The sequence below is a fragment of the Atractosteus spatula genome, chromosome 28 (genome assembly GCF_055471065.1).
Source record: "Atractosteus spatula isolate fAtrSpa1 chromosome 28, fAtrSpa1.hap1, whole genome shotgun sequence".
In the NCBI taxonomy this organism is placed as follows: Eukaryota; Metazoa; Chordata; class Actinopteri; order Semionotiformes; family Lepisosteidae; genus Atractosteus; species Atractosteus spatula.
The window spans coordinates 6,917,973-6,942,498 of NC_142733.1; the positions used below are offsets into that span (position 1 = coordinate 6,917,973).

The 24,526-nt window shown below is 44.3% G+C and overlaps 3 protein-coding genes across 3 annotated transcripts; 1 reads left to right on the top strand and 2 right to left on the bottom strand.

Moving 5' to 3' along the window:
- The first annotated feature begins 457 nt into the window (after positions 1–457).
- Positions 458–6,048, top strand: vmac (vimentin type intermediate filament associated coiled-coil protein). The gene is made up of 2 exons (XM_088907897.1): positions 458–1,277; positions 2,751–6,048. Exons 1-2 carry the CDS (start codon positions 1,087–1,089, stop codon positions 3,103–3,105), a joined length of 546 nt encoding a protein of 181 aa, XP_088764023.1. The 5' UTR covers positions 458–1,086; the 3' UTR covers positions 3,106–6,048.
- Positions 6,049–8,882: 2,834 nt separating this feature from the next.
- Positions 8,883–11,305, bottom strand: larp6b (La ribonucleoprotein 6, translational regulator b). The gene is made up of 3 exons (XM_088907327.1): positions 11,196–11,305; positions 10,870–11,074; positions 8,883–10,022 (listed from the first exon to the last, which is right to left on the bottom strand). Exons 1-3 carry the CDS (start codon positions 11,303–11,305, stop codon positions 8,883–8,885), a joined length of 1,455 nt encoding a protein of 484 aa, XP_088763453.1.
- A 1,465-nt stretch (positions 11,306–12,770) lies between these two features.
- On the bottom strand, positions 12,771–23,364 carry LOC148813897 (cation channel sperm-associated auxiliary subunit delta-like). Its single transcript, XM_088907355.1, has 22 exons — positions 23,288–23,364; positions 22,774–22,831; positions 22,601–22,677; positions 22,145–22,214; positions 21,529–21,643; positions 20,932–20,999; positions 20,684–20,803; positions 20,193–20,267; positions 19,724–19,880; positions 19,311–19,400; positions 18,659–18,741; positions 18,307–18,483; positions 17,782–17,895; positions 17,082–17,171; positions 16,938–16,996; positions 15,956–16,034; positions 15,741–15,793; positions 15,290–15,364; positions 15,020–15,154; positions 14,338–14,524; positions 13,595–13,749; positions 12,771–12,933 (listed from the first exon to the last, which is right to left on the bottom strand). Exons 1-22 carry the CDS (start codon positions 23,362–23,364, stop codon positions 12,771–12,773), a joined length of 2,277 nt encoding a protein of 758 aa, XP_088763481.1.
- Positions 23,365–24,526: the final 1,162 nt, after the last annotated feature.

Sequence of the window (24,526 nt, forward strand, 5' to 3'; positions counted from 1 at the left end):
AAAGTTTTTAAAAGGGCGTCGCTATTATTCTGTCCGATTGAAGACTGGCTATAACATGCATAGGTTTTAATGCACAGTTTTTGAATGGTAAGGAATCTGGATTAACCACAATTCGTTAATGAATCTTTTTTTTATTATTATTTGTTGCTGTCCAGGAAAATCAAACTTTTTTAAATATCTTGTATATGGAGATAGGAAGGGGAGGGGAAAGGAGTCATGGCTGCTGTTAGTTTTACAGATTTAGACCGTTGCTAAGAATAGGACAACGGTTTCAGACATCCTAGGGCTAAAAGATTGTGGAGGTTTAAAGACTCCAGCATCGTGAGGACGCGGTTAATGAAATTAGGCAGGAGACCCAAGCGACATGCGCGGTGTTTTAACTCCGTCCCGACCGCGCTTCGCACAGGCGCAGAAGAGGCCGTCTCCCACCTCACGCAGCAGGAACGCGACTGCTTCTGGTTCCGGAGTCGCCGCGAGATCCACAGGTTACAGCAGGAGAAGTTAGGGCAAGTTGGGACTCCTGCAAAGTTAATCGCCAACTACTTGGATGCTTGAAAAAAAAGATTCGCAGCCGTGTAGTGAGTTCCTCGCAAGGATGACGGTGACGATACGCCTTACTTCTGCAGAACCTAATAAACGTGGCTAATCAGGGATAATGCAGTCTTCTTGTAACAGAAGACAGGTGCAGTTTTGCAATTCAGTGTGCCTGTGATTTGAACAGACCTGGGTCGTTTCTTAGTGCGTCTTGGACTGTTACTAGGAGAGCCTCCAGTAAATGTTATGCGCTTTTTCCACCTGTATAGCAACCTATGCGGTTTGCACGCAGATCTCCACCTGCATCCTGCAGGAGTCCGTGCAATATTATAACCTGAGCTGTCCCAGGAGCCCAGCGAGTCTTTGGGGATGAGATAAGAAGAGCTTTCACTCCAGGAGGACAGGCTGAGCGAGGGCACTTGGGTGCAGGCTGTCTGTGTCCAGAGGCTGGAGGCTCAGGAATACTTGGGCTCAAGACAGCGAAACGGAGGCTTTGGCGTTGTAAATTTTGTGGGGGTGCCCTCCACTAAAGACGTCCGGTGCGTGAATGCCATGTCCTTGCCGTCCCCGGTCCAAATCAAGGAGGCCAATGCGCACCTGGCCGCGGTGCACAGGCGGGTGTCGGAGCTGGAGAGGCGGCTGGAGGCGGCGGAGAACACGGTGCGGGAGCAGGCGGAGAGCCTGATCCGGAAAGACGAGCAGCTCCGGGCCGCCACTCAGGAAATCAGGGAGGCCAAGGAGAGGTAGGACAGCGGTCGTTAGCTTGTCGCTTCTCTCCCTCACCACAGAAGGTCGGTGGCGATAATGATGATGATGATCAGAACGTCTCTGTCTCCCCCGCCGCGAAATTCGAAAAGTTCTCCATCTTGTTTAAACGTTACGTTGTTCAGAACTCGTTTCTCCAAGATCGTGTTTTAGATTTGTGAAGCCGAGTACGTCAGGGATCACGGTTCGTATTTGAGCAATGAAATGTGTTAATTGGTTCATTTCTAATGCACAAGGGCCAACCGTCCTTTCTGTGCAAGCTCTGTACAACTCATCTTTCCACTTCTGCAGCGTAATAAGCTGTTCCCCCTCCTACCAGAAAAGCTGACACTTCGCCTCACTCCAGCGTAACCCTGCAGCCTGCTGCCTTGTGAAATTGGTCGTTTTTCAGCTTTTAAGTAGACGTTAACCTCTAACATTTCGAAGCCACTATCTGCTTGAATCCACTCCGCGCTTTTTTGCACATAGACCATCAGTCCGTGGCCACTAACCCTGGAGATACAGCAGATACTCCCCTGGGCTGTAATCGCTCCTGGAATAGTACAGGTTCGCCCCTGTGTCTCCCACAGTGGCCGCACAGGTTTCTCTGTGTATCGTGTCCCGAAGTCCATCTCCCTTTGCCAGCCTGATGGTCAGTTTGTCGTCGCTGATATACCACAGACCCTCCGAGGAGTTCAATATTTGTTGGCATTTATAGATGATAATTTAGTGTGTGCAGAAGGCATAAGTTGACTACTCTGTTACATGGAAGTTATTCTAGGCGTTTGGAGTTATTGGTGTAAGAAAACCTTTTTTGCACTAGTTAATAACTATTAAGTATTATAAGTAGTATTTCATAAACCGTTCATCATTACACTTACAGTATTGATACTTCAGTTTTGATTTACTGCATGTATGTTCTTTTGACTATTAAGGCAACACAGGTCAGAAACGCCCTGTTTAAGGATCTAAATTAACACTGAATAGCTGGGATTTTTGTATTTCCACACATTCCAAGTGGTTTTTTAAAATTCTTTAATAAAGTGGAGTGCAAATGACACCATAGATTTGATTTCAAGGCAGTGCTTTCTGTTTACTAATGGGGTTGAATTCACACTATGCTTTTGAAGTGCAGGCTGAACTCTAATTCACCTGCTGTGGGCATCTGCTAAGCAAATCATTTTAATAATTGGGTGGGAGTCTCCCACCAGCCCTGGTCCTGGAGAGCTCCAGTTCAGCAGGACTTGAGGGCCAGCCCATACACCTGTTTCCTGAAATTGGAAACAGCTGTGACTAGTTGATCAATTAAGCAAGAAATCTGTTTGAGTAACCCTTGTCCTTCAGGGCTGGTGATTTGTTTTTTCCAAAGACATTTTTTGACGGGTTGTCAGAGATTGCTGGTTTAGTAGTGAGCTGGATGGGCGATGCCCGTGCGGGGGACTGACCGCCCGCGTCGCTTGTGTTTCTCACAGGGAGATTGGTTTCCTGCACGAGAAGCTGTGCAAGTCCGAGGAGACCATCCAGAGGTTCCAGAACCTCGTGAAGGAGAAGGACGCTCTGATCGGGCAGCTCAGACACCGCTGCCGGCTGCTGGACAACATCTGCAAGAGCCGCCCCCTGCTGGACAACATGCTCGCGCACATGGCCGAGGCCGAGAGGCTGGGGCCCGTCGCGGGGCTCGGCGAGGCGGCCAGGAGCCCCCCGCTGGCGGACGGGGAGATCAACTGCAGCCCCGAGCGGATGGCCAACCACAGGGACTTCTCCCTCAGCGAGGACGACATGGACGAGCAAGACCTGGAGGAGACGATGTTCGGCACGACCGTATAGTCAAGACTGCTGGCCCCAGACCTCTAGCCTGCCCTGCCAAACCAGGGCCCGATCCAAAGCCCGACCCGGTATACCTTAAGGAGACGAACTGAGACAAGAGTGATTGGGACGAGCAGAGGAACCAGACCAAAGGCCTTCATCAGAGCTGCTTAAGGTGTGGCTCCACCCTTTACCTCTGTTGCTGGATAGTTTTTAACCCCACAACAATTTTATAGTCAAAGAGCTAGCTGCAGGGTAGTCCTGCAGGGGGACATGGGACAAGACTGCAAGACCTGCTGGGAACCTGGGACGGCATATTAAGGGAAGGCACCTGCTAAGAAGGTGACAGCTGGCCCTGATCGTTCTGCTCCCTGGGTGGCTCTTGCGCCGGGGGGCCGACTCTTGTGAGAGTGTCTTGGAAGCGTGAGCTGTGTCGCCCGTCCCAGGTCAGATTAAAGTGCTGGTTCGGGCGAAGAGCAGGCGGCTGAGGCCTCTATGTGCCCCCCAACCAAGCTGTCCAGCTCTGTGCTCCCAGGTGGCCCAGTCAGGAATGTTGTGTCGACACCAGATTGGACAGTGCGAAGCACCCTTTGAGCCTGCATTTCTACAGAGAGAGGAGATTCAAACTGGCGGATCGCAAGTACAAACTGGGGAAAAATAATCCATCGTCACTGCAGCTCTGGGCCTCCTTGTTTGCGATCTCTTCCGATCCGAAGAGCAAGAGAAGGAACTGCAGAGGCTTGGATCTCATTACACTGGTGTCGGTTTTGCTGACGAGCAATGTCATTAAGCTCAGGCCAGGCCATCGCATTCTATTTCTATTTCAGTTTTATTCCAGGCTTTTCTTAATCCCCGTGATCTGCTTTGATCGTCGTTACAAAAGGAGCCGCACACCGATGGCAGAGATCTCCGCTGGGGCAGCGGTCCTCATCTGCCCAGGGAGCTTTGTGGCATGTCTGACGTGGATTCCTGCCTCTCAGGTTTGTCAGAAGTTCGAGAGATCCACGATAAAGCTGAACAGGCGTGAAAAACTGGAATCAGCAGTGGTGACGGATGATAATGCGTTCACCAGGTTTCGAATTCCCGTGCTTAAATTACATCACTGACAAAGATGTCCATGTGCAACACGGCACTGATATAGTACATTGATTTCCAGTGGCATCAGTCTTGTTTTGGTAGTTTTTTTGAGGGATTATGTTTAATATAATTATAAGGCATTCAACTTTAGGGAAATATTTAATTTCGGCAAGTCGGCTTTTTATTTAGTGACTTTTTTAACAATGCTTTTTCTGAAATTGCGATACATATATAATCAATATATATTTTTATGACAATTAGTTATTTTCACCTGTTTTGGAAAATCCTGGATGTATATTTGGAGCGAATAATTAAATGTAATATAGATGCTCTCACACACTTTATTTAGAAATAACACCCTTCAGGATTGTAGTGGGCATTGAGAGCAGGTGCATTGAATTATGGGTATGAATATTATTCTCCTCTGATCACAGTGCTACAGCAGATGCACGGTTTTACAGCTTCACATTCTGCCTTTTTGCACAGAGGAAGTCAATCTTAGCGGTGTGAACAGCTGTTTCTTTGTTATTAGGACACGGCACCCTGGCATAGACAGAACGATGAAAATGAAAAAGGCAGTAGGATTTAAATATATATATATTGTTGGAGGAAGTAGCAGAAACTGATTCCATGCTGAAGAGTAGAAAGCAAGTTTTTGTCTGTTCAGTCTTCTTCAGGTGTGGAAGGTCTTTGAACAAGGCTCAAACATTAGGGTTTTTTTTTCATTTTTACTGTGGCATTAACCTCTTCTTGTTCCATTGCTTCCCACAGATCGATGCACTTCTATACAGTATGTATTTAGGGTACTGTGACTTTATTTAGAATCAATATTTTGAAAGAAAAGGGAAACTGCTCAAGAAATGTATACTGTATTTTTACCCACCGATCGCTGTAAGCTATAATTGACAGCTTTACTCTAGGTGCTAACATACACCACAGGATGATGAATGTAAGCAGAAATGGAGGCTACATAATATTAGATAAATCCTTCCCAGTGGTCAGAGCATTAGCCCTGTGCCACTTGGCAGAAGTCACTTTCAGTCACTTGGTCACTTTTATGTGTCCTGTACGGGCAAGGAAATAGGAAAGAAAAGACTGATCGAACATCTTTTTTTCTATTAATGTTATTAAGAACCTTCAATATGAGTAGATTCTAGGTTACATGAAGTACAAACGTCAGAGTACCCTTCTGGGCCTCTCATCTCTTTCCTTGTTAAACTAGCTGGTGCCTTGTAAGTTCATCCTTGATTTCCTGTGGCAAATGCTGCACAGTGTTATCGTATATTTCTGAAATTGGTGAGGGGAGGGCAGTAGTTGTCTCCTGAGGGATCACAGAGTCCTCAGGGAACAGACAGAAATTCCTGAGTTTGTTAGAGATGGGGTCCCTGGTCTTGGGAGAGTTGCGCGGCAGAGAGGGGATAATGAAGATTAGGAAATTGATTTTGCTTCTGAAGTTGAAATATCCAGTGCCTCATTTTAAAAAAAAAATGGAAGGTTCATCACTTGGAAGAGAAACTGGGCTGGCTCAAGATGACACTGTAGGAAGCAATTTACAAGGAGGATCTCAATATTTGTTCTGCTTAAATGTGCAGTCCATCTTAATAAAACTTGGAGCATTTGTAACATAAATTGGTGAAGGGGCATTTCCTTACTGCTATGTGTATGGTGTGTTTTTTCTTTTTTTTTCCATTTTTAATTTTACAGCTGCAAATGAGGTCGAACCAGTCCCCGTGTTGCCTGCAGTGGCTTTTTTTCGGGCTTTGCCGGAACTCGAGTTTTCTGTGCGCCCGCCTGTGGGCTTTGTAGGAAATTTGTGTGCGAGCTTTGATTGTCATGTTGCTTCAGTGAAGCATAGTCTATGCAAAAATAAAATAGATTTTCAAGAGATCTTAGATGTGCTCAGTTGTTTTCAGCAGTTAAATAAATGGTAAAAGGAATGTAATTATGTACATGAAAAACCACGCACGTGGCCATTAATCTCTTATTTCATCTCTTTTTTTATCAAATGGGATAGGAAGAGGCAAACCCTATTGTCTCTTTTCGTTCTGGTGGTTTCCTCATTATTGTTTATCTTAATACTCAAAGCCTGTTTGTCTGCTTTCAGCTGTACCTTGGGCTCTTCAATACAAAACCAATGTTGTCTGTATTTTCCACCCAGAAGGTAAAGTGAGGTGTCAGCTGCCTGATGCCTGTACCTTCCTCTTGTCGAATGGCACTGTAATGCAAAAGTGCTGGAGGATCTTGTGACTATATTAGGCAGCTTTCAGTGCACAACATAGGGTCAGTTTAAATTGTATATGTTTTTTGTTGGGCAGTACAGTAGATTTGCTACCTCGTATGGTGGGGCCCTGGGTTAAGTTTTTGGGGTGCTTTCTGCATGGAGTTCGTATGTTCTCTGTGTGGGTTTCCTCCAGATGCACCAAGGACTGGCAGGTTAATTGGCTTCTGAGAAAATTGGCCCTGGTATGAGCGTGTGTGTCTGTCTGTGTGTGCCCTGCACTAGACTGGTGTCCAACGCAGGATGTATCCTACCCATTGCCCTCTATCAGTTCAAGCTGTTAGAAAATGGATGGATGTTTTCTTTCAAAAGGAGTTAGGCTGCTCACAGATTTAAGGCAATTCAGGATTTGCACTCATTTATATCCTTAAGGTGTTTTTTATTCAAAGCATCAGTGTCGATGTGCAAACTTCCGACTTGTTTTTGCAGAGCTGGTTGTAAATCTTCAGCCTGGTGCCCTGGGTAGTGTAGTATGCTCGTGTATAGGAAAATAAAATACATCTTCACTGTTTGAAGACAGGCGGTGAAGGAAGTGTTTGGGGGTGTTGATGGGGAAATGTCTGGTTTTGTATTTCTGCTGCATAGGTATGTTAAAATCCTCTAGCCTCTTGTTGTGAGACGGGCAATTTCTTAATCAGAACAAAACAGCTGTGAAGCCTCTATTTATATTCACTTTAGAGATTGTTTTTTACAAGAAACCAACTCTCAATACGGCCTAAGGTATGGGTTTTCAGAACCACTTTGAACTTTGAGACTTCAAGACTTCTAAATCATACAGAGGTCTTCAAATAAATGCCAGGAAGCTTCTGCTCTTGATAACTGACTTTCAAGAAAAAATATCTTCTGAGATATTAATTCTGCTATGCATCAGGATACTAATACAGCAACTTGGGTCTTGCTGTGCTGACCACAGCTTGAATACATTCAGTTATTTAAACCTTATTTACACTGTTAGATTTCACTTCGGATACAGCTTCTGTTTTGTTAAATGTACTATATTCAGTAAGTTACATGGAATAGTTGTTATATTACATTATGTATACAAGGCTCTTCAAACAGAAGAGATTAACCAGGAAGAATGTAAATGTTTACTTGTGTACTTACTGCTCCCAAAACTTAGATGACTGTATACGCGTTTCAATATCGCATTTGCCTTAAGTCAGAGACATTAGTTTACATTAAATTGCTCAAAGACTTCTATTAGACAGCAAGAGACAGAACTACATTTAGTGTCAGGCATTAATTATATGGTAGAACTCAGCTTAAGCAGTCGAAGGTGCTTTATAAAAGATCCTAGCAATAAGAGGACTACATAATTAGGTACATGAATGAAAATTATTCTTCCTTTTAAAATAAATGCCAAAAATGTGTTAATTTTATTCCTTCCTGTTTTGTTCCGACTAACAGTAAGTGGATTACAGCAGATTTCATCTTCACACAGATCTTTCTATTCCATCTTAGATACAGATCTTTAGAAACGTCATACTTTGGTTAACACAATTCTTATCAGACTATAATCAAATTAAATTCCCCAATAGAGAATTAGAAGAAGGATGTTTAAGCTACAGTATATACACATGTATCTGAATAACAGCTTCAATAAAAGTATAAAAGCGTTAAGCGTTTTCTTTTTACCTCCGAAAGATCCTGGAATGTTAATGAAGTGCAAATCAATGGTGTTTCAGAGTGCCTTCGGATAATAGAAACTGCAGTTTGACCTACAATGGGGTTTTCCTTTAAAAAAAAAAGACTATTTGACAATATATTAACACAACTTAAACACTCATCACAGAGGAAAAAACAGGGAATTTTCCCTTCACACACTGGGATGTCACCAACGTGGTTGGTTGAGAGATTGAAGGTAAAGTTCTACTTTCATCTACCTTTGTCAGAATGCAATTACCAGGAACGTTAGATACCTTTTAGACAGTTCCAAGTTCCAAAACCAGATTGTGAGCTTTAACCCAGCTTTCAGAAGTTGTATAGTGAATCTGCAAAATAATTTATTCTGAACCATATACAATACAAAGAAAGGAAGTACAAACATCTTTATTAGTATTTCCAGTACAAAAATAGTTATTCATATTTTACTTAATTTTATCTAATACATATACAACATTAGGTACCAAACACAATGCATGTACAACAGTATGCACCACAGAAGCTCCCTCTTCACTACATTCCCTCAGGGCAACACTGTTGCAGCCATCATGAGTTCTAATTGTAGCCACAGCAGGCGTTCTGGAAAAAACAAAGTACGTGTAGGAAAACGTCACATCACCCTCCTGTGAGCCTGAAGCTGGTACGGTCAGCGATTCAGCCTTTAACCAGACGTTTGAAGCTTACAGTTTCCAACACCCAACCCTTTTGTGGTTCACCTTGAAATAGACTAGCACGGCACAGAGCCGCCTGGGAATAGATCCTCCCGGAGGGACCCCCCTGTCTAGTGTCGGAGCAGCACCTTCCCCCTCCCGATGCAGTTGTAGAAGCCCCGGGTGCCATCGGGGCCCTGAGGCTGGCGCACGATCTCCAGCAGCACTTGGGGCTGCCGGCCCAGGCGGGGCGACAGAGGGGAGGGCTTTTCGGGGAAGAAGACCTGCGCGGCGGTTCTCCTGCGCTGCACCCAGGGACTGTGGACCAGGATGCCGCTGTCCGGGGAGCAGTCCGCCGGCCACCTGTACCGGTCGGCACCGGCGCCGCAGGCCGTGGGGCTGCTGCCACTGCCACTGCCACTGCCACCGCATTCAGGGACGGCCAGGGGGGAGGGCATGTGGCTGCTGGGAAACAGCTTGCGAGGCAGGAGGGGGCTGCCCAGGGGGCTGGGCCCGAAGCTGCCGCCGCCGCCGCCGCCGAAGGGCTCCGGGCCGAAGGAGGGCGCCATCTTGGGCACAGCGAGCGGGCTGCCGTAGAGGGCCTGGGGGCGGGCGACCCTGCGCAGCGGCCTGGGCGAGGCGGGGGCGAAGTCCGACTCCGAGGAGCTGTAGACCGAGGGATCCTCCAGGGAGCACAGGAACTTCTTGACTTTCCTGGCGGGCCTCTTGCAGGACGGTTTCTCGCCCCCTTCCTCCGGGTCTTCGGATTCCTCCTGGTCCAGGGTGCTGCAGGTCTTGCGGGTGCCCCTGCTGCCCAGGAGGGCCACCCTTACGCCCCTCCCGCCGGCCGAGAGCTGCTCCGCCCTCAGAGCCTCGTACGCCTTGCGCGCCCCTTCCAGGTACTCGTACTCCACGACGGCGCACACCCTGCGGCCCAGCTCCGAGTGTTTCTTGGCATACTTCTTCAGCTCCGCGGGCAGCTCCTTGCCCGGCCTGAGGATGCGGAGGGAGCTGATGGTGCCGTGGGCCCCGAACAGCTTCATGGCCGTCTCCATGAGGCACTGCTGCTCCCCGCCCAGCGAGGCCTCCTCAGCCTGGCCCTCGCCCAGCAGGTTCCAGGCTAGGAGCAGCTTGCTGGTGGGGGTGTAGAGCAGGGACTCGGGGATGGGCGCCCGGCGACGCACCTTCGTCCCTTCCTCGTTGACCTCCAGGGCCTCGGAGCAGCCGGCCGCGTACAGCGTGGTGCGCCAGTCCCTCGTCAGCTCCCGGATCTGCAGGACAGACCGGGGGGGGGGGGGGAGTTTTGATTTTTGAACACGCTTCCAGGGTGAAAGATGTGCTTTCTCCCCGAAGCGTTGGTGAAAACGATCGCAAGAACGTGGGCTGAGCAAACGCCGAAAACTTTGTGTCAGTTTGAAGTCGCATCTCTGAATTGCCAACTTCAAGCTACCCGAGTAGGACTGCAGGACGGGAAACGGGCACCAGGAGATTCGTTTTAGAACAAGGCTCTTCGTGATGCAGCCCCGTCATGTCCAGTCAATGCAGAAGTGTGTTCTAACCAGCTCTTTAACTGCTATATAGATCCTGGCAATCGTCTGTGGGGGAGTGCAATAGACTAAGCTGGGAGACTCTGACAGAAGTAACCTCTGAAACCTCCTTTCAGGTTTCTACCCAACAGCAGTAAAAAAATGTGCTTTTAGTTACATTTTAACAACTTAAATAAGCATTACTTTTGGGCCTTTTAGCGAGTTTCAGCACTGCCCTTGGTCAGGTGTGCCTGCTGAAGTATAACCAACTGGACCAAAGAGGAAGGAAAAAGTGTCATTCCCACCTGTGTGTATTCACCACCAATTACCCATTAAGAGCTGTATAGTCAGAAATATGGTAGAAACTACTTTATGAGCAAGGCAGAAAAGTTTAAACCAACAAGCACAACAGCTACACAAAGACACCAATAAGCACAGGTGATTAAGGACCCAGCTGGCAGATAAAAACGGCAAAAAGTCCTCCAGGCCCAGGACTGAGAACCTGTGTTTCAGGGTGCTGAAGAACCCAGCTTTCCTCAACAGGTAAGCAGGAATAGCCGGCTCACCACATCCACAAAGCTGTATGTCTTGCCTTCTTAAAGGAGGTGAGCAGCTTGAGGCTGACGTAACCCATTCTGTTTCTTTGGACGTGTTTCAGGAGGAAGGCGTCCTCCGCCAGATTCCCATCCGACAGGTAGCTCTCCACCTGGGCGGCGATCTTCCTGCGCAGCTCCGGCCCCGGGGGACTCCAGGCGCCGCCTTCGCGCCAGTCATCCTCGGCCGCGTCTAACAGGTCGCTGGAGCAAAGGGAGAAACTGAACTACAGAGACTTACCTCGCAAGTCGGAGCGCTGCAAACATAAACCAGCATCCTCATAAAGACCCGCACTGCGTGGAAACTCGCGGGCGGCCGCCTTACACTTCGAGGTTGTCGTTGAAAGGGTCCTCCGCGGACAGGAGGGGCTGCGGGGAGATCTGTAGTCCACTTCTTAGCAGCTCCGACAGCGACGGCGACGGCGAGGAGGACATCGTGGTCTTTCGGGGAGAAGACGGAGAAACCATGCATTTGGGGGAAAGAAACAGGTCTTTATAAAGCAAAGCAGGCCAAAAATATTAGGGGGAAAAACACGAGAGGAAGGATATCTGTATGTTAATTTGAGCTTGTATTAGATGCCGATTTTCCTAGTGAAATACGGCGCCAGCTTTTTACACATTAAAGTTAACACACATTGTAAAAATACACAGTCCTACCGATGCAAAACGCTTAGAAGGTGTAGGAACGCAGAGCTAATCTAACACGAACTCGAAATGAGCCCTTTTGTCTTCGATAACGGTGAGAAACGAGACGCACGTCTCGCTCATCGTTCTCTGCGTTTGCACAGTCTCGCTTTTTGCGGACTGAAGTGTTTTAAAAGTTCTCCTGGCAAAAACAAGGAGTGGGTGCGATAATTGAATGACGACCAATTTAACAAAGCTGGACACGAATCAGGTGTAGTCCAGTCAGTGTCTTTGCAATCCACGTTTAGTGTTTATTTACAGACTAAAAGATAACCTTCTACCGCGCTGAATGTATTTTAAATGCAGTTAGGATGAAGGACAGCTCTGTTAGCTGTAGGGTAGCAGACTCGTCAAATACCTGCTATCTCTGCTTTACAAAACGCAACCGGTGCTTATCAAATGATTGTTCCTTTAACACGAATAATACGTTACATACCTGCAACTTACCATTTACCCTTTCAAAAGGTAATCGATTTGTTCTCTGATCTGGACTTAAGTTGTTATTTATACAAAATTGATTTTAAACCGTTTCCTTAAACCGATATATGTATAGATAGACTTACGGTTTATTGACTTAATTGACAGAAATTATGACCGGGTTGGTCATACTCTTAGCCCGCTGAACTTAGAAATCCAGTGGATATATTCATACAGGGAGAAACACATTCCTGCTTTCACTTCAGACCAGAGCCCCTTCATGTGCATTACTGCAGGTAAAGTTAGTGTTAAGACACGAGTGAGAAGGAATGCACTGAAGAAGCTTCACCCTACATTGTCCGTGGAAGGAAAAGATCATTGCATTCCACAGCAATAATATAACTTAATAAGAACAACATGACAGCAATTGTCAGGTGTCAAAACATTTTTACTTGGAGAACATGCTGAGGAAGACATTGAGTTGCCATAGTTGGGAGCAGAAGAAGCAGTAGAGAACAAGCTGAATGTTGGTTTCAATCCTCATTCTGTCAACTAAAAAGGTGTATTTCTAGCTATTATAGATAAGGTGAATGCTTTTCGAACCCTGGTTCTAGAAGAAACATCGGGAATGTCACTCTGCAGCAAGTGGCTATTTGTGCCACAGTACAGTACAATGTGTTTAACGACATGTTAAGAGAAAAAGCAGAGCAGTTCTTGTATTTTGTGCCGTTCTGTGGGTGTGCAAGCTGCAGCTATGGTTCCTGTCTCCTGGGAGTAGTCCCGAGAGACTCTGGCCCTACTAGGCCTTGTGTTTAGCCGTGTGCCGCAGCAGGAAGAAGCCAGTCAATAGTAACCCTACGAATATGGACAGGAAGATAGCCAGGAATATCCCGGAGTTGATCTGCTCTTTTGGGAGTGCGCCGTAGACGTACACACTGAAGGTGGTGGAGAGCTCACAGAAGCTGAAGGAGGGGAAGAGAAAAGCAACAGTGAATGGCCATAACCAGAGACCCCCCCAAAGGATTAAAACGCATCAAGGTAAGCATGCACCTATTTCTATTCCATTGCCCATCTATTTGACTTTTATCTTCAGAAAACTGGGTGAATGTCAGCTTTTTAAGTGTTACACTTCAACGGCAAAGAGCTAAAGAAGGTAGTGAAAAAGGGGTTACGCAGTCCTTTAGCTCATTAGGTGTTCCAGTCACTAACTGATCCCAGGATCTCATCTAACGTAATACTTTCTTTAAAGAAGTCAGGGTATTGACTTCAACAACCGCTCCCTGGCTGGGCAGCATGCTCCACACTTCCACAATCCTTTGTGCAGACAATTGTTAAGTGTTAAATGTACCTTGCAAAACCATATAAAGGCTGAAGTTTTTTCAGCCTAGTGGGCAAAACCTGTTGCTTATACAAGAAAAGTGTAGGCTCATGAGAAGTACCATTGTTACAAAATCATAGCTTTTTCAGTTTTGTGGTCTTTAATGCTGGATGTGCTAGTCTTGCTGCCATGTTAGTCACTGAATGCTTTTTCCTTAAAGTCACTAAATCTAATGAAAAGTGCTGTATGTAGTACTGATGTGTGATGCTGGTATTTAGTAAAGCAGTTGCAACAGCCATTAATACCTGTATGCTGGATCCACCACAATGGCTTTGAAGATATAGAAGGCGTTGTAGTTTGGAAATATGATCCTGTTCCCTGACGCGGCTCTCAGAACTTCATACTGCTGCCACGGGGATGTTAGGCTAGGCCCGCCTGGATTCATACAGCTCTCGTAGTTCTACAGCAGGAGAAGAAAGGAGCAGTGAGACCCAAAATCCTTTCTGATGCCGCTGTATAGCCTGCTTTTACAGCCTGTGTGAAAGGTAAAGTGCACCAATCACGTTGTCTCCGTTAAGGTGAATATGTATCTCTGTCCTGTGCATAACGCAAGTCACGAGTTTCTCTAGTCCTTCGAAGGGAATTTACTGGGAGCTCATAAGGACTTCACCAGAGTAAAGACATCCTGGGCTGCTCCTGTCACTGTCTGTGACCAATACCCCCCCCACCAGTGGCAGTGTACAGTTAGCTGGCTGCCTGAGAGGGCAGAGGGGGGAGAGCCAGCCAGGACTGTCCAGGTTGGGTCTCCCAGTGGAACAGCAGCACCTTCCACCTCCTGTGTAAATCGCGGGGTGTTTAAAGAGGAGCTGTGGGGGGAGGAGTCTGCCTGCAGGTCCTCGATCTTTCCCCTTGTGCGGTTGCAGGGTTTGTAGCTGGGAGATGAGGCGTGAAAACCCCAGACTTCTGAGCCCGCATTGGGAGGTTTTATAACAAAATAAAACTCATGCTTCCGAAATTGAACAAAGTAATAGAAAGAAATGGGATTTACCTTTCTGGTCCATGCCGTGTGGGGGTCAGGCTGTGGCTGTTTGGCCAGCATGGATGGCCAGGTCTGTGGCTGGGACACACACCTGGCACTCCCAGCAGACTGCAGGTAGTCATAGTTGTACATCCCATGGACTTCAAACAGCACAAAGTCCACTGGGACAAACTCTACAAACTGCCCGTTGTCCCACCTGTAAGAAACAAACCTAGGGTGTCCTCTTTTGGGTGGTTATTTTAGCTTTTGAAACTCAACCTTGAGCCTGTCTGAAATTAACTGTTCACAGCATGTCTACCTCGTTGATGTCTTTAGAATAATGTTGAGTTGTTGGTTTCTTTTGTCCAACAATTAATTAAACAAAATTAACATTCAATAAATGCCCACACCCAGAGGAGGCAATTCACAGATGCCTTTTAACCTGGCCACCATGTCTTTGTGCAGTTGGAGCAAACCAGAGTACACAAAGACAATCATACAAACATGGGGAGAAGAGGCAGATGGCACGAAGATATGAACCCAGGACCCAGGAGCTGCCCACTGTACCACCAGGCTATTCATTTTTCATAATCAATAATATAAAAATGTATCAACAGAACAACACAACAATGTACAAGCATAGAATATAAGTTAAAGAACAGACCTAAAATACAGTGCTGTTTGTGAAAATGTAAGATAGGGGAAATCTTACAGTTCTAATATAGGCAGCCATAGTGCATCATAATAGACCAGCAGGGGGCACTGGTGTTCAACAAAGCTGTAAGTCACATGGAGGTCTTCTTCTGCAGAATTCTGTCGACGCAGATGCTCTGGGTCATAGATGTTCCTAAATGCAAACCAAGAGGACCCATGTTTACCTTACTTTATTAATTTGTCTATCAATTTCTTAATTTGCCTCAAAAGACATTGTAATATGAATGGATTATAAATGACAACATGTACAGCCTGGCATAATACTCACTTTGAAATTGTGTAGGAGTAATTGTTCTGCAGAAGACCCTGAGTGAATGTGCCCTTAGTGCACGCAGTGACATTCCTAGAGTGTGTCAGGAGATCAACAATTAAAATGTTAAGTCTAATTGCAGGGTACAGTAAAATTAAGACATTTCTTCACCTGGACCAAATGCTAGAATATGGTCTCTGTTCACTGACCGGAGATTGTCGGTTTTCTCGATTCTTCTTTTAGGAAGCACTTTATTTTTATTTCATTTCATATTTCAATATAATTAAAAGTGAACACTGTGTAAAATAACATGAACGGTTAAGCTTAGAAGAGAGACCCATTCATCTTGTGATAAGATATGTTTAACTCTAGTTTCTCTAGCCCAGTTACAAAACCAATATAGTTGTATGCATTCTTATTCCCAGAGCACTGTATTCTAAGTGGGGAAAAACAGATGGAATTCACATACCTTAAAACCTTTATGTGCTTTCCAGGTGGACATCTGACATTGATGTACGCATGCTGCAATGAAACATGAATGTTAGCTCATCGAGCTATAAAACGAGCACAACTAGACAGAAATCTGCCTTTCCAGATGATAACTGAAGCAGGTGTACATGTGCTTTCAAGACTTTAATGATTGCCATTAGTGGAGCAGGTCTGGGAGAGAGCTCTTGTCCTCACCAGTGGTAGCATGTCCTTGCAGGAGATTCCTTTGCCCACCACGTCCACAGTGAGAGTGGAGATGCCTCCGTCCAGTGAGCTGCACAGATGGAGAACAGGGGTGAGGGAGCTTTGGGGACCACTGTGTAACCCCCACCTGACAGGGGAGGGAGGTTCACCTATGTGAACGGGTGTTGTGTGCGTTTCCTACCAAGGAGTCGGCTCTTTAACAAAGCTGACCAGGGAGCACAGTCTTGAAGGGCTGGCTGGTTGTTTCCATTACCCACCTCCTGCCTGATCTTTCCCGCTGTTGCTACGGCGGTTTCATGATCCGCCCTCCTAGCCTTTTCCTTCTTTGTATCTTCCTAGCCCTCGCGATCAGTCGAACTCCATAACTACACGGACCTCATTTTGAATTTAACTTATTTTTTTTCCTTCTGAAACCTTCTCGCACTCTTGCGTCAAAAAGTCCAAACTGGCAGTTTTTGTGCCTCTGGGATTCCGCAGCATAAGAAGTGTTGGTCAGAATAAAGCCTCATCATTTTATTATTCTCTGAGATTTTACAAAACCCCTCCTTAATGTTGCAGCTTTTAGAGCTATTGTTTCAGTTCAACATACTGTAGATACTGTAGATGAATATATATGAATATAATGAAGATTTTATCTAACTTGTTTCCTTATAATAATAATAATAATTAATTCCTTACACTTATATAGCGCTTTTCTGGACACTCCACTCAGAGTGCTTTACAGGTAATGGGGATCCCCTCCACCCCCAGTGTGCAGCCCCCACCTGGATGATGCGACAGCAGCCAAAGTTACACCCCTACTCTTTTTAAGGAAACTGTGATGGACTGGTGTCCCGTCTAGGGTGTTTCCTGCCTTGTGCTCGTTGCTTGCTGGGATAGACTCCTGCTCCCCCGTGAGCTGGATGAAGCAGTCAGAAAATGGGTGGACGGATATGTTTTCAACATCAGTCACACCTTCCCACAGTCTTCTTACCTGTGATGAAAGGAATCACAAGCCATTTCTGCACCCCTCTGCTGACGTAACTTTATACTCTGCAAAAGGTAATATCCATAAATGTAATTATTAACATATATTTGGGGTGAATTTTTTTTTCATTCTAGCATATCTGACATTTACCAGAGTATACTTGGTATTTCCATCTGAGGTAATGCCATCTTCTTTAGAGACAGCTTGAAAAGCTAGCAGATGAGGATCTGTTACAGTCACCTAAGAGATACCAGGAGGGGAAAATGCAGATTATTTTTTCAATCTCAAAGCACCTCGCCTATAGGAGAGAACCTATTTAATTCCTCCACTGAAGTTCAGCACCCACAGAGGAGACACATGGCCATTCTGCACCAGAAGCCCCACAACAGAGCAGGTCAGGTGGAGAAGTAAGAAGATACTTTCCCAAATTAATTAATGGAGAAATCTAGGAAAGCCAAATTGGGTTAGTCCAGACCAGAATTTTTACTGGGCACCAGGGTTAAAACCTGTTCTTTTGAACAATGCATTGGGATCGTTAATAAGCAAGTAATCGGGACTCATCCAAAAGAGCTTGTACAGCATACTGGGGCATTGGTTTGGAAATTCTGGTCCAGAGGCAAGAGAGCCTCTGTTATTTTCTTTCCATTAAAGCTCTCCACTACTGACTTGGCACATCCCTACTTAGCTTCTGAGATCTGATGAGAGATCTGACAAGGTGGTAATGCTACTGTACAAAAATTATCTAGACTAGAAATCACAAATTTAATTTAACTGAATGACCACTTAATTGCGTTCTTTACCCCACTAATATGGAATGATATACGAAATACAGGAGAGAGAAAGTGCTCACCAAAGGGAAAACTTGACTGAGTGGTGCAGGGATAAAAACCGCCGACAGGTATAAGTGGTCTCCCATATCAATATAATACACACCTCGATCAAAAGACCCATAAAGGACTTCCACCTGAAAAAGAGTTTGGACAGAAAATATCATATTAGAAAGGTTATTATACTATATATCCTCTGTAGTGTTATCAAGTTAGTAAACAATTTGCAGACAGAGTTGCTTAATAGCTGCTGCATGGAGAGGAATAAAAAGGTTTGGGGCATTTTTAATACCCTGAGTCTTAGTATTAGAAGTCATTCTTCCTTGTCTCGTACAGTGTTAATTTAAGACCCCCAATGAGAAATTGCTGAACTGGGTAGTAGGTACACAAAGCATCTGGCTCATGCACTGTTCATCATTAAGATATGTGTATTTCTGGACAACGCTGTAGAGATGTGACGGGCCCCTTACAGGAAACCCTGAATCTTCTTTCAGTGAGATCAGCCTGATAATTCACCCCCTTCCCCTCACCCTGGGCGCAGCACTCACCGGGCATGTGCCCAGCAAGGGAACGAGATGGCTGAGCTGCTGCTGAATGACAATCAGGCAGTGGTCGAAATCAACGCCCCCGCCGCTGGGGTCCTCGATAGGCTGGGTCACCAGCAGGTCCCCAAATGAGCTGAACATCAGCACTGCCTGCTCTGAGAAGTCTGTCAAGTTTTTCATCTACAAAGGAAACAGCAAGTTCAATTCCTGGCTTTCATACTGCAGAGGTTTTATCCAGCCATTAAGTTATTTCAGTTATTTGTGCTGAAAGTGTACCAGCGTTTTAATTGGGACCTGTCTATATTTTCTGATTTGCTTCACTTTTTTATTTCTGCAGAGTCAGACAAGACATCACCTGAACGATTACTGCATCCATACTGAGCCTCCCATAGTACAGCATCCCTTTACTGGTTAGGACTGCAATCTCGCTGTTCTCACCTGGAACACAGCCAAGGAGACGAGAGAGAAACTGGAATTACTGTTTATTCAGGGCGTTGGCTGACAGAACCCTGCAGAAGGTTTATTGATTCCTCTAGTTAGCAGCATTAATTGAAACGCACACAAATACGCAACAGTCTAGAATCTACTTGCTTCATTGTCACTTGACGCATGTGATCGTTAAGATAGAGATTATAATGATCAGGAAAAAACATTCAAAACATTCTGCTGCTCAACACGGGGCTAAAATGTTATGTTGTAGGTAGAAACTCCAATATTATACCTCCAGTTTTGCTTGTGCTTTGAAGACATAAATAGTATGTGATCTTAAGAAATTAGTATATATTACATTCTCTGTATTTTGATTTAAACACATGGGTATCATTAGAACCTTTATTGAAATGTACTGTACAATGTAGTTTTAGTAGTAGCAAAAAAACCTTTAAAATACAGTACGCAATGCTTTAAAGGAGCACAGGTTTTCTTACAAAATGCATGTGTTTGATAGCATGACAATAAGCAGACAGTAACTTTGTGCTGCCGTTTCCATATTAAATGTGAGGACATACTTGTAGCAACCTGTTGTAGGAAGACATCAGGTCCTGGAAATACACCACTTTCACCCTCTACATCTGGTTTCAGTGGAAGTATGAACTGGCCTTAAATACACAAAGACAAAGTCTGATGAGGCTTAAATCCCACAGGCCTCTACACAATTCAACAGGAAGCCTGTATTCAAATCCATTTTACAATCTGTCTTCTTCAGCACAAATTTATCATAGATCCTGACTCTACTGTGCCAGTTTCCTATGTTAATGATGTGGCATCAACACTGTCGCAAAGCTCCGAATACTAGTGCTGTGCAGTGTGGTCATGCTCAGAGAACACTGTTTAACACATTGTCCATCAGTCCTGTGGCAGTTGCTTAAAATGGCTGGAAAACAATGCACAGAGTGGTCAGTCAGGTCAGTCCAATACTCACCGTGGTTTGGGGAGTAAAACAGAGACCGGAGAGACCAGATGACCAGGTGTCCAGTCATGCCTGGGGGTTGGACCACATGTACTCGGTCCAGAGGGCCCCTCAGAGAGAATACATCTGACTGCAGGTTTAAATCTGAGGTCACATAGCTGAAAGAGGACTGACAGGTCATCAAAACTTTTAAAATGCAGTGCATTTGAACTCATGAGAACAAAAGAAAGATTATAAATGAGAAGAAGTCATTAAGCCCATGTAACTCTTTAAGCTACTAGAAGCTTATCACGTCTGGAAATGAGCATTTTTGGGAAGTGTGTTAGACACTCTTGTTTTTTAATTTAACAGAATACCAGTTACACCTTTAAATACAAACTTAATAATCTTGTTCTTTTCTTCATCTAAAGCTGTCTGGTTGTGTGAGGGTTGTGCCTCCTTTTGTCTGGGAAGATACAATGGGATCTATACGATTACTCACCCTGTTTTTGTCGTCTGTTATCATCACCAGTATAGTTGACAGTGTGGGCATGTTAAAAACCATCTCCACAACGCCCTGGTAAGCAAAGAATTTCTCTGAGTTTACCCAGAGACTGAAAAACAAAAACTTTCTTTGCTGTAGTTACAAGCCTGATCAACTCCCTCAGTCATTCTCGCCTTTTAGTATCTCCAAACCAATTTAGATCAAAGTGTAAAAGATGTATCTTTTTTACAATGCTTTACAGTGCTCTAATATTAATAAGTAATATTAGCTCTCACTTCCTAAACATTGAAGTTGTAGTTCCTCTTTTACATGTGCTATTTGCTCTCAGATATGGAACTGCCAATCAGAACCTTACCAACATACAGATCATTGCAGGGGGCTTACTATACAGGGTGTAACCTTATGTAGGATTCCACACAAACAATCCCACTTTGAAAACAGCTACTCTTAGAAAGGATGTTAACTAGGTTGCCATTCCTTCTCCTTACTTGTAAAGTCGGAGGTAAAGCAAATCTCTCAAACTGGAATCCCCCATCTGAAGACAAGAATACATTTGTATCCTGCACAGGGTGTCCTCTGTTATATACAAGAACTGTGGAGCTCACAGCCTGGTTAAAAAAAAAATAGGAACCAATTAAAGCATTTCATGCAAGCTCACAATAAAGCAATTTACAAAGATAAATCTTCATCTGATCTGTAACAGAACACCTTGTTCAAAAACATGGGAATTCTGTACCGTGCAAGGAGGCTCAGTACTGAAACAGCACTGCAATGAAGAGACTTCTGTCATGAGTGATCCCACACCTTAAACACAAAGGCAGAGGCCTGTCATTTACTAAATCACGTTTTTGTCATTACAGACATCTTGTTAATGAGGATTTCTGATCATTAATATGACTTTATCTGGCTTTATTGAAAGCACCCTATGTTGAAAAACAACCAATACATTGTAAAATCTGAGCAGCGCACAAATACAAATGCTGAATTCAATGAGCAGAAGAAATTGGATAATGCAATAATATAGCTTTATTTAGTAACGGAATGTGGATCAGGAATGACTGCAACTGTAGGATAAATCAGAGGTTTTAGAAGTATGTGAAGCCTAAAGTAAAAGAAAAGTAAGGCAAAGCAAATCACAGAAACTCCTATGGTATACAGGGTGTAGTGTAAACAAGGAGGCCTTGCAGAGAAGTCAGAAGATGGTCTAGTCCTTATGCTGCTCAGTAACTTGGTGATTTCTCTCTTCTTTAGCAACACCATCTGTTGTAGCCATCAAGGCCAGATTAGACGGCCTTGGAAGGACAAAACCATTAGCGTGATGGTGCCGCTGTACCTTGGGCAGGAGTCCATGTGTGATCCTCCAGAGCATACACATAGACCTTGCCATCAATCACCAGCACAAGGCCCTCCGAGACAAAAGCTGCAGAAGTCACTCTGCCCACTGAGACCTGAGAGGAGAGAGGTGTGAACAGCAGAGAAAAAAAAAAACATGCTATCCACCTCTAATACAGCCATAAAACTCCAGAGAGCAATCAATCACCAGTGGGCTAGAAACATAAACATAGTCTAATTCTCTTCTTCTTGTTGGTGAACACCCACACTAATTAGAATTATGATCCTATTTTCTGGCTGCTAATGTACACAGAGCTCTGCAAGGTTAAAATCATCGTTGTGAGAATATCATGAGAGGAACATCTTGTCAAAGGGTTTTAGATTCAATATTTTTCATTACTCATAGGGAACCAAAAAGGTGAAGCCTTATAACTGCTTTCTGCAGTTATAATTGTGAAAACGGGGAAGTGATTTGTGGTGTTATATCTGGACCAGTGTACCAGTACCATGGTGGCACACCAGACTAGCTGGGCTCTGGTCCAACAGTGCAATAAGATTAATAGAAAACTGTGTTGAGAATTTTGTGACTGGGAGACATGGCCGTTATGTGTACTTACACCGTCTCCAGAGAAATAAAGGGGATAAAGGGAACCCTCGAAGCCATTTCTGGTCAGGAAAAGTCTGGTTCTGAAGAGGATCAGGAACAGAAAAGCCTGATCATTAGCACCACAATGAGCACAAAGCCATACAGAAAAACAAGCTTTGACAAGACGTTTGACAAGAAAGCTTCTATTTATTGCTTCTTCACTGAAAGAGGTGCACTTATGTTTCACACGTCATGATCAAGCTAAGTTGAATTATCAGCATGAACTGAAGCTACAGAAAAAGTCTCTTAACTGTTCTCGTGTGTGTCTTGTGTTTGGACTAGAATCCAGTTCAGGGAGTATTTCGCTTTGTGCCCTGTGTCTGCTTGTGCAGGTTTAAGGATCCTCTAAGATGGAGTGGCTTTCTATCATAGATAGATATAAGGGGAAAAAAACAATGAACAAAATGAAGATTACAATAGATTTTACCCCATATATAAGGCCACGCTGCTGTTGCAGTCGTTTTGCACCAGGAGTGTCCTGTTCTCCGCGTATCTCAGGGGTGTCTAGAACGAAATCGACGGTGAAAGTTCAGCTTACACTGGCGTGTGGAGCACGTTATACGTTAAGAATTAAACTTTTTTTAAAAAGAGAGAAATCACCGCCTCCTGCGAAGGTCTGGCTCGTCCATTCAAGAGCGCGTAGGAAAGCCAGCGCCGGCTGTAAGGTAAAAGACAAGTTTGCCTCCGCTGGGTTACATGGGCCTGTAATCTTAACGGTTTTCATGCCAATTCGCCACTGTTGACACCTGTTTTGTTAAAAGAGAATGACGCATAAATGCAAAGTGATATACTTTTATTTAAGTCATTCTACATTAACTTGGAGGCTTTTTCAGGGTGTTTATTGCCATTTTCATTTGTAAACGGAGAATTCACGAAAACCGTTAATTCTCTTGGGTTTGGGGGAACACCGAGCAGGACTGCGGTGATACCAGTCCAGAAATACATTTGTTCTTTGTTATTTGTGAAAGCAAACAATTAGCCGTAAACAGATTTAAAAAACCTGACGAAAACACTTGTGCTGTCACTACGGGCAGAAATCACTGAAATCCAGCCTGAACATCGCAACATGTTCATCTAAACTGACCTTTCTAAAGAAGAACTCCGCTAGCCTTACCTGCAGCGAGTCAAATAGCACGTTTGCGCCGCAATTGCCAATATAATTAGGATGCTTTTAAAGGGAACATAAGGCATTATACAGTGACAATATTTGCGTTTATGTGGAAAAAAAATCAAGTCTATTTCCGCAGTAGAACCGGTACTCGACACGTGATGAACGCGGGAATTTTCCATGGAAACCGATAAGTGCGCTAATTTTCATAGATAATCTGGGGCACTATCAAAAAGAATACAATGTAAATGCAATTATTTAAAAAGAAGCTTCTTATACAGTATGTCGCACAATACCCATTTCCTCAAAATCCCGTTAAGTCATTGTCTTACCTAGAATAATACATGCACATCATTTTCTATATTTCACAATTGTATGCAACTCGTTGTAATGTATTATTACAGCCATTCAATGAAGTTTCAACTTTTGTACAGAATAAATATTCGTTTTGATTTAAATAAACACGAACAAGCAACGTGTGTGTTGTTACGTTTCTAACCCAGTTCTTGTCCTTTACAACAACAAGCATTACTGCTTAAATGAAAGATATCTAGTATGTATTTGACTTTCACAGGTGTATAATAATACCCTTAGCTTTCCCAGGAGGTCTCCCATCCATGTACTGGCCAGGCTCACACCTCCTGAACTTCAGTGGGCTGCCAGCTATGATTTTCAGGTTAATGCAATTGCAGCTAGTATGACTCACATTAATTATAAATAAATGTTATTTTGCCATATTACGTCTTGCAAAGTATAACATAATACGAAACTCCTTAAATCTAACATTCACACATAAGTGCTTAAAGACAACATTTTGCAAGTCTACAACTTTGTGAATATACATGTGACAAATAAATGTCAGAATCTCTTTTCCAGTTTTACAGAACACGCGACAGCATGCGTAGTCTGCAAAGGAACAATAGGTTTATTCCATTCTTGTTCTTCAAGAAGGCTTCGCTGTCGAAACGTTGTGTTTTCTCTCTTCACTTTTCAGCATGTACTAAACCTACAGTATTACTTGTTCCTTTGCATAACTCATCTTGTTCATATTTGAATCTACTGTAGAAAGTGTTAGTTCAGCAGGACAACACCTAGGAACAGTTTTAAACCTTATTCCATTAACTTTGATTGTAAGACAGTATCTGTCGAGGGCTGTCCAAACTGATTTCATGTTCATATTTTCAAATATGACAAATATTTGTAGCACAGTCAGGATATACTCGGTCCAACAATCCCAGTTTCGTG